The 16,520-nt window shown below is 39.8% G+C and overlaps 1 protein-coding gene across 2 annotated transcripts in view; it reads right to left on the reverse strand.

Moving 5' to 3' along the window:
- Positions 1 to 16,520, reverse strand: part of TSHZ1 (teashirt zinc finger homeobox 1) — a 55,625-nt gene that overhangs the window by 28,581 nt on the left and 10,524 nt on the right. Inside the window, exon 1 of one of the 2 annotated variants that reach the window (XM_088172434.1) lies at positions 11,866 to 11,905. The exons of the other annotated variant lie outside the window; for it this stretch is intronic. Within the exon in view, the coding sequence (XP_088028560.1) occupies positions 11,866 to 11,890 (25 nt within the window). The 5' untranslated portion in view covers positions 11,891 to 11,905. Of the gene's footprint in view, positions 1 to 11,865; positions 11,906 to 16,520 lie in introns of those variants that run through there. 2 annotated transcript variants of the gene reach the window in all.

The following is a 16,520-nucleotide window of genomic DNA, read 5'->3' on the forward strand; positions in this document are numbered from 1 at the left end:
ATGAGGTACAGGTGCATGTGGGAAATCAGAAGGGATTTACATGGGAGATTCCAGCCCAAACCAGTGAATCACCATAATGGAACAGGTCAGGACCCTCAGCTCCCACTGTCGGCTTCAAATCCTTCTACCCACAGAAAGCAGAGGGAAATATTGTCAAGATTATCCTCCTGTCACACTTTCAGAACTAAGAATTTCATTAATCACCAAGGAGTTCAAAGATCCTGTAAATCTGATTCTGTTCGCGCTTCCACTGGTTTGACACTGATGCAGCCGTGAATCAATTGGCTGAAAATGAGGCACCCCAAATTGCATATGCATAGCTACAAGGAATCAAGTTCATAAATTTTACGATTTTCTCAGGCAAAGAGCAGTTTCAGCAAACTTGAGCAGGAGGCCTGAAATCGACATGGCTTGTGGCAGCAGAGTCTCTTCAGAAGAAACTAAGAATGATGGAATTTTTTCCCCATTACATCCTGCGCAAGCATTAAAAAAAAAGGAAAAAAATCAAAATGCAGTCAAATGTCCCTAAGATACATGTGGTTATATACAAACACTTTTCTCAAGGAGTAGAATCATTCCGCTTTTGGCCTTGTGCTTCATAATACACTGAACTAAGAAGACATTTTACTACCACCCTACACGATTTTACTCACAAGTTTATTTATACATAAATACACACACACACACTCTCACAAGCTTTTCTCAGGCTATGAGAATATGCCCCAGAAGCACAGACAAAAAATGGAAAAAGATGAAGAAAAGTGCTCTCTTCCTGCATCACTATTATTATTATAATTTTAAAAGGGTTCTTAGAGAATTGTTTGTTTGTTTTATCCACTTTTTCATCATTTGCAAGAGTCCTAAAGAAACTGAAGTTACTCCTGGGAAAGGCTAGTTAAAAGAGGAAAATGGAAGACCAAGTTACAGACTTTTAAAAAATAATAGAAAGGGTCTCATGTAAATAAATTATAAATAAATAATTAATTTTTATGCATGTGAAATCACATAAGCTTCACCTAGGCTTTTGTAGAACTTTTTTCAGCTGTTTTGAGAAGAGCACAACCACTGGAAAATGAAAACACTACATCTAAATGGAATATGTTGGGTTGGGGTTGTTTTCTTACATATGAAATTTGTGACAAGAATATATATGACAGGAAAAACTTAAACCTAAACTTAGACATTAAGTCTGAGGTTACATCAGGATCACACTGTGAATGCTCTCCAATCCATTTTATGCCACACAGCTACACTTTTTGTAGCTTATCACTCATTACTGCATCCTTGAAACTGTACATTGTGACTGTACATCTCAGCATCTCACTAAAAAAAGTTAGGTGGTAGAAAGAGTAGCAACACAGCAGATCTCTGGTGCTACTGAATCAAGAACTTATAGAGAAAAGTTGATTTAGGGAAAATCCAAGTAATTTTGTTTTCAAAAGAAAAAAAATCTTGGATTTCAGGAATAGATTTCCATGCAGGCCTTCAAAATATACTTCAGCAGGTTGGAGAGATGAGCAGAGAAGAGCTGTCTGAAATTCAGCAAAGGCAAATAGAGACTGGGGAGGAATGACCACACACCCAAGCCCAGACTGGGGAATGGCCTGCTGGGGACAAGTCTACAGAGAGGGACCTGGGGGCCCTGGTGGACAACAAAGTGTCCATGGGTCAGCAGTGTCCTTGTGGTCAACAAGGCCAATTGTGTCCTGGGGTGCATTAGGAAGAACTTTGTCAGCAGGTCAAGGGAGGTGATCCCACCCCTCTACTCACCCCTGGTGAGGCCACAATTGGAGTGCTGTGTCCAGTTCTGGGCTCCTCAGTGCAAGAGAGAACATGGAGCTCCTGGAGCAGCTCCAGCTGAGGGCAACAAAGTCCCGCCAAGGGACTGGACCATTCCTCTTTATAAGGAAAGCTTCTGGGGGAGCTGGGCCTGTTCAGCTCAAGAACAAGAACAAGAACAAGAACAAGAACAAGAACAAGAACAAGAACAAGAACAAGAACAAGAACAAGAACAAGAACAAGAACAAGAACAAGAACAAGAACAAGAACAAGAACAAGAACAAGAACAAGAACAAGAACAAGAACAAGAACAAGAACAAGAACAAGAACAAGAACAAGAACAAGAACAAGAACAAGAACAAGAACAAGAGATGACTGAGAGGGGACCTTGCCAATGTCTATAAGAATCTGAAGGGAGGATGTCAGGAGGATGGAGCCAGGCTCTTTTTGGTGCTGACAAACAATAGGACAACAGGCAAAGTCTGATGCACAGAAAATTCCTCCTAAACACAAGGAAGAATTTCTTTACTGTGCAGGTGACCATGCATTGGAACAGGCTTCCCAGAGATATTGTGGAGTCTTCCCCACTGGAGATATTCAAGAACCATCTGGACACAATCCTGTGCCATGTGCACTGCCTGAGCAGTGAGGCTGGACCAAATGACCCACAATGCTCTCTTCCACCCTGACTCATCTTGTGATTCTGGGGTTTATCCTCAGTGATGTAGCTTGCTAGGCAAAGATGAAGGCTGATAGGATGAACAGCTGGTGCAAGAGATATTTAAACTAGTGCTTGCATGACGGGTGAGGAGACCATTGTCTCTATGTACAGAATGGCACATTTCTAAAGGAAACACATTGCTTCAAAACATTGCACTGTATAGCAGCCACACTGGTGCTCAGGTACAAAGTACTTCCAAGGAATTGCATTTAGGTTCTGAAAAGATGGCTAGCTAAAGTTCTGCCCATTTCTAAGAACAAGCCTGGCTGCACCTGGTGTAGACTGTCAGTGAAAGCAGATTCACACTATGAAGCTGAGACTGTACAGATGTTGAAGGACACATTTAGTGAAGGTTGCTGGGTGTACAGCTGCAATGCAAGCTGCTGCAGGTTGAGCTCTGGGTGACGGAAGTCCCTGACAAGAGGATATGAAATGCTGAGCCCCTGCATAACCAAGGACCTGTGGCCCAACCAGGTGAACGGAACACTCAGACACAGCAGGGGCTGAGCACCACAGACCTTACACACTTACACTGTAAGGGGCCCCGCGTTTTCTTTGTCCAGTGTCCCTCCTCAGAGGCACCCAGCTAGAGCTGTTATTTTGTTGTTTAGTTACTGCACTCTGATTGAATTATTTGAAGGATTTGGACATCTGAGACTTTGCTATGGGAAATCCAGGCTCGAGCCAGTTGAGAAATCTGGTCTGATTCTGTGAGTGTGGAGCATGTAGCTGTGAAGGGGCTTCAGTCCCAGCTCAGGTGATGAGTGCAAATGCTAGGGTGGCTTCAGGATGGTCAGACTGGGAAGTTTACAGAACAAAGAAGCAGCTGAGGAATCTGTTCTCACTGATGTTGGAAGAGTTAATCCCCACAGCTGTGGGAGTGTTGGCCTTCAGCAGAAGGGCAGCAGCAGAACAGCAGTGGTAGTAACAAATTTTCACAGTTATGTTTGCTGTATTTCTGGTCTCTGCAAAAGTATCACAGCACTGACACTGCTGTAAACTCACAGGTCTTAGGCAAAATGCTTACTGAATACAAAGGCATAGAAAGATGGATATGGGCAGGGTGGCATTGTGCTGAGGACGAGGATTACAGAGACTGTGCATTTTGCTTAATTTCTCTGCTACACATAATGTTCTCCAGTCTAGAAACCCTCTCTAAGAGGAATCAAAAGGCTATATTAAATTATTTTTTAAAGTGAAAAGCATTACAGGGATGCTCCTGGTTCAGTCCTTTTTCTACATACTACTATTTTCTTTCTGTGTGTTCTTTCCATATAGAAAATACAGTGCAAAGGCACAAACCTTGAAAGATGTATCTGATCTAAGCAAAAATTTACTCGGAAGTACAGCATCTGAAGGAGTGCTTTCCACATGTAAACAGAACAGTTAATCTGAGGAACTGGGCGATTCACCTGAGGACGTGAACTGTACTTCACCAGAATGTACTAGAATTTGGGAACTTCTTAAAAGTAGATGCTGCTGATTACTTAAGGAAAAAAAGGAAAAAATATTAATGTTAAAAATTTAGCTGTATCACAGGTACATAATAGATTAGATTACATGTTTATTTGATCATCCAACTAAGTTTTTATTCCATCTACCTGATGCCTAATGGAGCAAATTAAAAGCTCAAATTAAGAAATATTCTATAAGTATAATGTAACTTAAAAAAATACAATATAAAACATATACTACATACTGCCTGTAAAAGAATACCTGCAAGTGATAACCTTTAGAAGAGAGGATGGGAAGGAGCATCTCATCATGGGCTCACAGGGGAAGTTAGCTGGAAGTTGCCCAGTCTCGAGGGATATGTGTGATTTTGTAAAGGACAGAGCACTGCAGAATGCATCATGGACGGTGGACTATACTCCTAGCCCAACAGACAAGACTTCACCTTTATGATGTCTCTCCTTCCTTTTTGCTCCTTCATCATGACTGTCTCCTTTAGGGGTGGAGTCTGTGCTCAGTGTTTCTATAAGCCTCTAACTGAACAGGCTCTGATCTTGACTCAGTCTTTAGACAACAAAATGCTTGTCTCTCAGCCACAAAAGCAATTTTAGAGATATATAAAAATATAATTTATATTTACAAAGCCAAAGACTGTTTAGAAATACGGAATTCAAATGCTCATGTAAGCTCCTACCTTTAATTCAAATAAACCAGGCAAAACCATCTGAGTGTATCTGATTCTCCATTTGTCTTGAATACAAATCCACTCCCACTACATTACTCAATCACATTCTTAACACTTGAGCATTAACTCTATTCTAAGATTCCATTTCACTACAAATAAATGCAATAGACACTAGCAGGACTGACAGATATATGTGAGTATAGGGCTAGAGGGCTAATTTTGGAAATCTGAGTTTTGGGGGGTTTGTTTTGTTTTGTTTTGGGTTTTTTTGTTGTTGTTGTTTCTTGAGGGGTGTTTTGTTTTGGTTTGTTTTGTTTTTGTTTTTATTTTTGTTTGGTTGGTTGCTTGCTTGCTTGGCTGTTTGCTTGCATGGTTGCTTGGTTGGTTGGTTGGTTTTTTTTAATATGTTCCCAGGAATGCATAAGTAAAGCAAACCCACCAGGTCTGTGGAAAGCACTAAAATTCAGAAGAACAGAGGCATGACTCTGCAGGTTGATAAAAAATTCTTCATGTTACGCAAGATATAACCACTCCATAAATATAGGGGCCAAGGAGTCAAAAAAAAAGGAAAAGTACACAGTTTACTGGATATACCTCAACTACAAAACCACCTGTGCTAACTACATCACTGACACAGTTTAAGTGCTCAGTAATCAGACGACAAAGTGTTAACAGTCAGTGAGTTGCCATGTAATTACTGTTGCATCTAATGGAGTTTCCCAGTCCTGTATGTGCTGCATTGTTCCTGTTATTATGCGGTAACTATCAAATTACCACGTGTCATCACTGTAACATTAGGTTGATCCACTATGGAAATTCATTCTGTTCAATAGCAGTCTAAATTCTTCATTTTGTCCCTCTGGTGATGTGGACAGGTGGATTACATACTGAGCTATACAAAAGGTTAAAGGAGTAGGTGAGGCACTTCATAGATTAAACCTGATCAAACAGCCTGATTCTGCCACCTTTTCCCACTATGAGTTTCACTATTTTCCCGCAGATGGGATAATACTTGACAGGGTACTACTATCTGTCCCAAAGTGATCATTTTCTCCTTAAATTTCCTGTAAAACCAACATCAACTTTCTCCCTCTACAGCTAAAGTAGTTACTATCTTAAAAAAATAGAGAAGAAAAGAAGGTTTTGCTTGCTGTAAATGGAAGGGAGTCAAAAATGTCAGGAGATCCATTTAGGACTTACAGTGTTACTAATCTATTTTACTGAGAAGACATACAGAAAATAATACTGTGATGGCAGGAAAGAGTATGAGGGTTTTTTCTAAGGGACAAATAGAAATAGATACATCATGATAAGCTTTGGTTTGCACATTTGCTGTATCTATATTTCTGTGAAGAACAAAATTAAGTGCTAGAAGTGTTTCGAAATAACATTAGGAATACACACACAAGTCTTGGAAACAGCCCAAGTGAGGGAGCAAAACTTCAAGTGTAGCTCTCAACCTGGGAACCTCCCACACTACAACAAACTCATTAGCAACTGCTAACAAGCCACCTGGTGTGAGCCACATGATAAGTGAAAATACGACGGCAAGGATGTTATGAAAATGGTTATCACCCATCAGTGCATTCACTACAAGGAGTATTTTGCACATATATTTTACATTAACACTTGGAAGGTGCTCAGATGTTACAGGATTGGAAGCCCACGCAAGAGCCCGCGCAGATGACACGGTAGTTTCAAGGGCACAGGATTGTTCACTATTAGCTTCACTGACATCTAAATAGGTGCACAGCCAAATTTATACACAAATGAAAGTCAAAGACGTTAAGGGGACAAAGACAATTGGGTAATTATGTAAATAAAATCTGAAATATTATAAAAGATTTATCAAAATGAGGACAGAGTCTTTTCCTACCATGATTAGTTAGCACAGAGCAGAATCCCTGAGCAGACAAGACAATTACTGTTTTGCACAGGTAAGCAGAGGAAGATATACTGTCTCAGGAAAGTAAGATTTATCAACAACTACCATGTGTCATCTTCACCAGGACTGGCCTCAGGTTTGCAAGTGTGAATTAACAGAGAGGTAAGACACACCTTTCTGAAGAAGGGCCTGAGGTCTCAGAAAAACCCATGGCAACAAATATTTTCTCTGCAGAACACTTCCACCTCAACAGCTGCAGCGCATATTTGAGTTTTTTTGAAACACTCGATCAATAGATAAAGGTAGTTCTCTGGCTACATTTGGTAAAAAATGGCTCGAAGGCAGCTTTTTCCCAAAAATGGCTCACTTCCCTTCCCCTTTCCACTTCTGCATAGAGCATTTCTGACCATTAGCTACATTTCTGTCAATCTGCCAGCAGCTCTGTGGCTCAAGATTACAGCACTCGAGATGCATGCAATTTCCAAGTATCAGGAACTAACAGCAAGTTGGGAACTGTATAGTTTCTTGAAATAACATGCATTGTTTTATTCTCAACAATTTACCTCCAATCTTCATCGGTATTTTCTAAAATCTCTTCCAGAATTCAGCTCACTATATGTCAGTCATTTTGAAGTTGTTTAACAGGGAATGGCAGACAGTGGAACCAAATGATAATCAAAAGAACTTCTTGCAAGCATTTTCAACAGAAGACCAGAAGCAAGGAATGGAAACATTCATGTCCTCATATTACAACCAGGTCATCCTTTCCCTGTCAAATACAATGGCTCTAAACTATTGATATTGCTCTGTTTATAGAAACAAACATGGTGGAAAAATTTTCAGAAGGTTTCATCACTGTGTTCCCTAGACCAACTCCAAGGGGACACAGTAAAACAGCAGAATCATAGAATCACGAATTCATAGAATGGTTTGGGTTGGAAAGGACCTTAAAGATGATCTAGTTCCAGCCTCTCTGCCATGGGCTGGGACACCTTCCACTAGACCAGGCTGCTCAGAGCTCCATCCAGTAAAATCTTCCTAGCATTGTTTACGTTAAATATTGCACCATTAACTACCCCAGCAGCAAGACATGCACCCATTCAACCAAACTGTAGCCTTTTACAACAGTTTGTTTGCTCAAGATCTACCCTTGGTTCTAAATGTGCCAATGAGATTGAGTTCAAAAAGTTCTCTTTTAGTTAACTTGATGTCACATCTGTCCTGTTGCAAACTGTTTCTCTACAAAGAACTTCTACACGAGCATGCAAATATTTCTGAGATGCAATGACCAGTGTATGTGGCACTGTGATCTTCCAAAATATTGCCTTAAATAAAAGCTTTGGGACCAGTGCTACCTATGTTGCTCATAAGCCATGCTATGGGAGAAAGAGAACAAGGACTTTGTCTCTTTAATTTTACATGCATGATAATGTTTTTAACCACTAAGGTCATACCTGCATGTGATGACTGACAACTTTTCAGCTTGATTCAAAGCAAACAGCTGTTGGTTTGATTGCCTAGCAACTAAAAGTTGATGGATGACCCTTAAGATGGATAACTACCATAAATCACCTCATTCAGACTCTCAGGGAAAAAAAATTTAAAAACAATGGTTTTCATGACATTTGCTGCACTCCATAATGTGCCATGATAAATTTGGCTGCCTTATGGATGCACAGTTGTGGCTGTTGAAATTAGACACTTTTGTTTTCTGCATTCTGCACTTCTTGTAGCCCCCTCTGTAAGGTGTGTTCATATTAATATACTCCACTGTCAGAAGGAAGCAGAATACCAGAAGCTACTGTCAGTCACCACAAGGCAGGGAGAATCTGTATTGAATCTCTGCATCACCAAACAGCTTTTAATCAGGAAACAGCAGTCTTATATCATAGCTATGGCACTGGGCTACATGCATTAATAATGGTTACAATATATTTAGTGTAATGACTTGACCCCGGTCAACATTATTGATGCTGTGATTAATATGAATTTGATAAACTGCTTCCTCTTTGAAGACATTTTGTATGTTTCTCAAGCAAGAGAAAAATACTTTTTATGTATGAGTAAATATAGCAGGCCTTCATAGAGGCATTCTGATCTCAGCTGCACAGGTGTAAAAATAGATTTCTCAGGATTTATACTACTGTCCCTGAAATTGAAATCTCGGCTACAAGAAATTGGGGAGGGGGGGAGGGAAGAAAAATGGAAAAAAGAAGATATCCTCATTTTCATCTCATTAATAAAAGAAAAAAAAAAATCCAAACCCACCAAATCAGGATTCTAAATGGAAGGCCATATTCCTCCCAGAGAGTGTTCAGACAGAAAGGGAAATTCCCTTTTATTGTTCTAGATAATAGGATTTCTCTGTTTGTTATGTACAGAATACATATGCATTCAAAAACAGATGTTCCTAATTGCTTTCATTGTTTGGATTTTTTAAAAACTCTTGAGCTTGACTATTCATATGAAAACTCTTGTACTGATTTGGTTTATGACAGAAAAGTGATTTTGAGTTTTGTTTAAAGGAAAAAAAAACAAGAAGAAGATAGTTTGGTGCAAGTTTTAGTATATCCTTGGGGAACTGCTGCCTTAAATGATAGTATGTGATGATTTCATCAAGGACAAGCCTGGTAAATGCTACTGCCTTCCTTTATGTAGACACGTGTCAGCCCACATGAATAAACTGCTGTCCAGTGTAATTCTGTCATATGACACATAATTCCCAAACTGTGATACAGTAGGTCCACTGAAGTGGGGTAGGTCTGAGGGACCCCAAGTTATGATCAGAGGCATGCAAATGAACTCCAAAAATTGTATCAGTCAGAAATGGAAGGTATCATTGGAAATCAGAAAATCAGAAATTGGATGGAAATAGAAGATAAGCAACTTCACCTGGAGAGCAGATGGTTACCTGAACAAAGTAATTGGGAAAAAAATGCTAAGGGAAGAAAGTTTCAAGGTGGGACTGAGCTGTAAGAATATGTGGGGGAAGTATGCTTGACACATGCTTGCACTGTATCTAAACCTGTGCTATCAGTTTCTGGAACTTCTCCCTTTAACTGAAGTCAGTTGAGCATTTTCTGAATTCAAGTTAATTCATTTGCAAAAAAATCAAAAGTCATGTTTCAAAGGATGAAACATTCTAGTAAATTCAGTAAGCACATCAGCATGCTGGTGGTACTAAATTAGAAATAGCACTTAGCTGAGCCATGCCTTCAGATTTTCAGCAGGGTTGCAACCAGTTTTCCAAAATGTATATTCTGAAAATATGAGGCATGTGTCCACCTGTAAGATCTCAACCTACATCTCTTAATTTTACATAAAAGCGGAATGTGAGCACAGTATGCGAACAGTTGTTGAGGTCTGCTGCATTTCTCAACAACCAACAAAGTTGACGCTCCACCAGATACATGTACAATTTAGTGGATGCTCCACTTCTATAAGATGCCTCAAGCAGTGAGTATGTAGTTTAGATGCTCTTTGTCTCTCAGAAGAGATGAACATGTCAAAGTAACAATGCCAGTTGTAATGCAATTTATTGGATCTTCTGAAATTTCAGATCACTGCATCCTATAATCAATACTTTGCATTCTTCAGCCACAGTACCCCTTCAACAGAGAGCATAACCAGTGCAATTCTCAAAAACAAGAGTCTCAAGTGCACCTAGATATGTTAAGCATAAAAGCACTTAAATACAAATAACATTCAGACACAACCACTATTTATTGTCTCAGCTTTAAGTCTCAGATGCCTCTGTGAAGGACCCACTAAAGAGGACAAGACAGCATGCTGGCCCTTTAAAACTGAAATGCTTGTTTCCTTTCGGTAAGAAAAGTAAATCATGCTATAGTGAGTGGAGCTTTGAAAAAGCATCCATCCATTAAAGTTCATGGATCCTCGTTTCCAGATTGTCCCTCCCCTGGCTGTGTCTCAAGTTACAGCCTTGTACAATCCAAGTCTAAATAATATTCACTATGATAAATGACACCATAACTCCGATATCCACAATCAATCTTTGCTTTAAAGATACATCCATCTTCAATAATGTTGATGGGGATTCTGTAAAATGGGAAACGTGACTGTTTTCCCGACCTCCTAACAGTGGGGGAAGGAAGCTCTGAGTGATGGCTGTCAGCCCACATCTGGCTGCAAAAATAAATTAGCCTTATGTAGACAAATGAAAGGACCAGCCCTGACTAGAAAACAGCCACTCCTGAGCAATGGCTAATTTATAGGACTCCTTTCTGGAAAGTTCCTAGCTGAGGGTACAGTCTCCTTAGCTATCTCTTTAAATGATATCTGATGCTGTAAATAACTTCAGTGTGGTAGGAACTATGCAAAGTACAAAGAGTGATTTGGTGGGGGGAGGGGAGGAGACAATAACTTTCTCATATTCTTTGTACATGATCAAGATTTAAAATTCAGTCACTTGAAACACATTTGCGCACGCTCACATGCAAACAAAAGTTTTATTTCAGAAAACATTGTTATATTTTGAAAATATGCTCCTCTTCATTTGGCAGAAGATTATTTTCTGCTTTAACTCCTTTGTCATCTCCTGGGCTGCAGGACTGAGGCAACTACATTACAGAAATTAAACTATTCAGTGCAAGCGACACCTTGAGGTTTGCAGATTATTTTTTTCCCTGTTAAATGCTATCAACTTTTCCTTCTTCTCACCTTGCCCCCTCTAGCCGATAGAGTTTCAGGAGTGTGGTGAGTCCTACCAGCTCAGTTAATCTAAGCTGGTGCTATGCAGCTCAGATGTTGTGAAGTGGCACACAGAGAAACTACCTGCTCTACTTATTTCAGCACATGGTTTCACAATAACCAGAAGGAAATTTTAAACAGGAAGGTGGAAGGAAGACTCTCTGATCGTCTAATCCACTGCCACACATGAAACACAAATCCCTACCTGTGCACAGGACAGTGGCTACCCGTTTTTTTAATGACTGAAATGCTTTATTACTTTATTCTTTATGTCTCTGACCTTGTCCTGCCATAGAAAAACGTAAGACTTTAATTCTTATAGATCACGATATATGGGAATTAAAAAAAAAACAAAAAAAACAAAACAAAACAAAACAAAACAAAAAAAAAAAAAAAAAAAAAAAAAAAAAAAAAAAAAAAAAAAAAAAAAAAAAAAAAAGAGTTCTTTCCAGGAGGAATATGTAGATGGATGAGGGAGCAGCCCGATGCATGTTACTCCCACATATGGGCTGGCTGAGATGGCACCTGGGCATCGCGGGTCTCGGGGGAGGGGGAGGTCCAGCGGCACTGGGGAGGTCTGGCAGCAGCAGTGGCAGCAGCGAGGGTTAATTCTGTGAAGGTTGAAGGACTTACAGTAATGCTGCGAAGACAGAAACATCACAGGCTTTCCTGGCAAGAGGCTCGCAGAGGGTAGGAGGGGACTGCGAAATGAACTCTCTCAGGCTTTGTCGTGTGCGTTTCCCAAGGCCCGGCCTGGCCCCTTTGATAAATGACACATGTCATTCTGTCAGGGGCTGACACTGCAGCTGGGAGGGCCGGTGATGTATGGCTCCGCTGAAAAGGAAATCAACTTTTTGGCACCAAGTAAGACTGTGCCCTGTGTAAGGATTTTGTTTCTCAAAAAGTGAAAGATAGACTTAGGATTTAAAAAAAAAAAGGAAAAAAAAAAAAAGTTGAAAAACAGATTGAGCGACAGCTTACACTTAACATAAATTAACTCAGTAATGGTGAAATGTGCTAGCCTGTGATAAATAAAAGCTACATTAGTCAATTATTAATCACACTCCAACTTGTAGCCAAAACCCATGACTTAAATCTGAGGCCTGAGCTGCCTTACAAACAGATAAGACAGTGTTTGATAGATGTCTTGCATAGTGTAATCAGGAAGGAATCAAAGGCTTAGTGGTTTAACCAGGGGGGGGTGTGGAAGGTTCTGGAAACTGAGACTGGGTAAAGTGGATAACTGGATTGAAAGCACCCTTTCACTGGGGATACAGTATATCTTTTGACTGCTTAAAGAGGGGGGGGAGGCGGAGAGAGAGACATATCTGAATTTGGTTTAATCTTTTTTTTATATACAGGAATGTCTCGAAACTCTATTCCTCTCCCCCACCTCCCACCACCACCACTGTGTTAAATCATTTAAATCTGATCACTATTAAATGGATTCTCACCGAGACATCAAGTGTTTCAAATATGATCGTTTTGCACGGATTACAATTTAAGCATTTTATTTAATCGAATGAACTCGCATCAGGCTGCAACACATTCATGCAAATACAAGCTGTAGAGAAAAAGCACAAAGCTGCATAAATGAAACGATTCCTATTCAACCAGACTGTAAAGACAAAATAAAGTATTTCAGATAGGAAAAAAACTAAACATTTAAAAACACAGGGAGAGTACAGGGCAGGGGGGGAAGGAGAGGGAGAAGGGATGCAGTATCTAAACCCAAGCATTATGCCTGTGTGAAAGGCTGAACTCACGCATCACCTTGCTGAGATGCAAGCACAGAACGGCTCTGGTTTTTTTGTTTATACTCTACCTACAGAGGAGCAGCATGAAACCCAAGGGTGACTTTCATTCCCTGACCATTCCCTGGAGAGAACTAGCACCACAGAGCACTAAAATGGCATGCCTACACATTCAGCTGACCTACAAAAGCTAGCCTAGGCTTTCTGCAGGCCCTCAAGCCAGCGGTGACAGGATGCGAGTTTCACCATCTTCCTCCCCGTGTAGCTGCTCTCACACCTCCTCCTCACCATCCACAACTCCACGCAACTGAAAATTAATGGTCTCATGCGATACGTACAGCCCAGAACAGGAATATTTCTAGCATGAAAAGTAGCCCTAGGTGCTGACCTAGCAGTGGGCTGCACATGGGCACACCCCTGTGCCTGCACAAAGCCAGCTGCTGGTGCAGGCTCCTCGCACAGGTAAGTTGCCTTCTAGCATCACTTGTATTTTCACCAGCAATTACCGGAGAGCGTCACAGGCTGGGGGCTCACAAAAGCGCAACAGGCCCCCCCCAGTTCAGGCCTTAATGAGCACTGCTATCAGCTTGAGCAATGTATAAATGTTTGTTTGTCAATCAGTAATTTCTATATGCTTTACATCATTGCCAGTGATGCACCAATCACACTGCTCCATCAATGACTTGTCTAACTCTGCTGAAGCCTCGGTCATGGTGTGCTAATTGTGGTATCGCAAAACTGACTTGAGATTTTAAGCAAGACATATAAAAGACTCAAATCCCAACGAGGAAAGAAAACATTTGCATCATCAACCCATGAAGGACTTCATCAGACGATCTTCCTAGCCACAAAAACGCTGCAAAAGAACCCCCCTCTGACCTTTAAAAATAATATTTACCTTGTTCCCCTTCCCCTCAGAATGTTACCACTTTATGCAACAAAATATGGAAACTTTTAAATGTTTCTACATGGGACACGATCCTATATTGCTCAGTGTTGTACGGACACACCAGGAAACAAATGAGCTTTTAATGTTAATCAAGCGAAAGTGCATTCTTCAGTTTACACATGCTGTACATGCTTGGCTTTTCAACAGTACAAAGAGGAAAATATAATGCAAGTCATCTGTAACTGTAAAAATTACACCACTGGTTACAGTCAATTTTTAAAGTCCCTATACTTTCATATGCATAAATGTATGTATATACATTTAACCACACACATTCCCTTGCCTTCCAACCTGCCATCAGGATTTTTGCAGTATAAAGTAGTGTACTACTGTAAAGTAAAATATTTCTTTACATAGTGGTACGGACTTCCCAGTAGACCCAAAAAACAATCCAGTTTACCTCAGCTTTTAGAAATAAACTAACAGATTTGCCCAAGTAAAATCTCAGATAATCTCAACCATCTGAAAATGACAGCAGTTGTCTAGATCACAGCAGCAATATACCCACTCACCAACATCAAGGTGGTGCAGAGAGTGCTTAATTGAGGAATTTAAAAACAACGACTGAAAAGCGCACAAATTTCAAAGTAAATGAAATAGGGAGACCCTTTGAAACCCAAACTTTAGTGACAGCCCCTACAGAGAGTACAGCTATTTTCTCAAAACATGTAAAATATGACTATAGAAAGAAAGATAAGGAGCAAGGGAATGGCATGTATTTAAAAACATGTGCACATTGCTTGGTGCTTTAAACTTTTGCCTTCCTATTGCTAAAATATCATTTTTAAAGTCCATAAAATTTCAGATAGTGTGCAAAATGTTTATATATTACCAAGGTCTCCCTTTAAAAGGTTTATACTTCTACTTTATGACCTGTCCTTGATTTGACACTTCCGCTCATCAGAAAGGGATTTATAAAATAATCCTGAAGGTGAGGAACAGACATCTGTCAGGGACTGGCTGAGTTTCACTTTGCGAAATTTAAGAAGGGAGAGAAATCCTGTTAAGCTCTCTTTAGTCACCAATAGACATCAAAGGTAATAATTAAAGAAGACAGACGTCATAAAAATAAATTTATGTAGTTCTTTATAATGCACAAGCACTCTAGTATGTAAAACATCTATTAGAGTGAAAGAAAACACAACATTCCAAATGAGCAAAAATCTGTTTTGTTTGAGGTTTTTTGCCTACTTGAGTAACGTTTAAAAAAAAAAAAGACACCCAAGTTTAAACTAAAGTCTTTCAAAACCTTTGCCATCTGTGGGTACATGAACTATGGATGACCCCGAATGATTTGCACTCTGCTCAGAATCCCTTAGAAAGCACGGGAAAAAGTATCATTAAGAATGACTGATGACTGCCAGTCATGGTTGACCTCACCCAAGCTTTGGTCTCTGCCTCAGTAATAAGCTGTCCTTTATTAGCACCAACACTCCATAAAAGGGGTGTGTTTAGTCACAGGATAGTGGCCTTCTAATGCTCATTGCTTCTCCCTGAAAGATTGATTAGTGCTCATTTTTACTGCCTTCACAGTATATACAGTGACAGTGCTGCAGAGTGTCAGGGCCTGCAATATTGATGATAAGTACAACTACAAACTAGAGGTTTGGAAAAGGCAGAGTACTGGGAGTTCACTCTTCTTTTCAACTGGAAAGCAGTGCCAAAACAAAAAGGACAAAACACAAGCTTACACATGAGCTACCAATATTCTAGTAGAGATAAACTCAGGCTAGGGAATTCCCTCTCTCCGAAAAAAGGCCACATAAAATACAAAACTTAACAGAAAAGGTTGTTTTTTCATTTTGTTTGGAAAATGCATAGGCATTTTTCCTTTCACCTACTAGAGACTAAGGCAAAAAGAGATTACCCTAAAATATCATTCTTGTGTTTGTTCTTTTATTTCAGAAAGGCTTTTCAGTAGTGACTTCCAGAGCAGGGGAAAAAAAAATAGATATTGCAAGCAAAGAAAGTGAATGTTCCTGATTTGGAAGCTACTGCAGTGCCCCTTGGCAGCAGCAGCAGGTGCCTCTTAGAGAGTAAAAAAAAAGGAAACATGAAGAAAACATGTTGGCTATGTATCATATTCTGCACCAATCTGACTGTATTAACATGACTCCTCTGCAGCTTTTACTCTTACATTTGAAGTAAGTGGGATCTATGCAAATTCCATCAGTGAAATTAAGATCTGGAGTATAAGCTGGCGCCATCAGAGAAAAAAAATGTGGTAGATTCATGTAATGTAGTATACAGCTGCATACAGACCAAAGCATATTTTAAATGGAGCAAGACCCAGACATGATCCTTGCAAAGCATCAGCATCATAGTGATAAAAGAGCAGGTAAGCATTCATGAACTTTTTCAAATAAAGAAATTCCAACCTGAATGCATTACTTGGAAAAGCTATGCCTTGCCTTGATTTGGTTTAAAAAGTAGAAGAGAATTGAAAACAGTCTTTAAAATTGGTATTTTAACCAGAGACTTTATAGCATACAAGGCCAACTCGAAGTTATACTGTAGTAAGTTTAATATGGAACAACTTGTCCATATGGCTTTTCCTGGGAACGAGTCATTTCACATGTTACAGC

The sequence above is a fragment of the Sturnus vulgaris genome, chromosome 1 (genome assembly GCF_052056855.1).
Source record: "Sturnus vulgaris isolate bStuVul1 chromosome 1, bStuVul1.hap1, whole genome shotgun sequence".
In the NCBI taxonomy this organism is placed as follows: Eukaryota; Metazoa; Chordata; class Aves; order Passeriformes; family Sturnidae; genus Sturnus; species Sturnus vulgaris.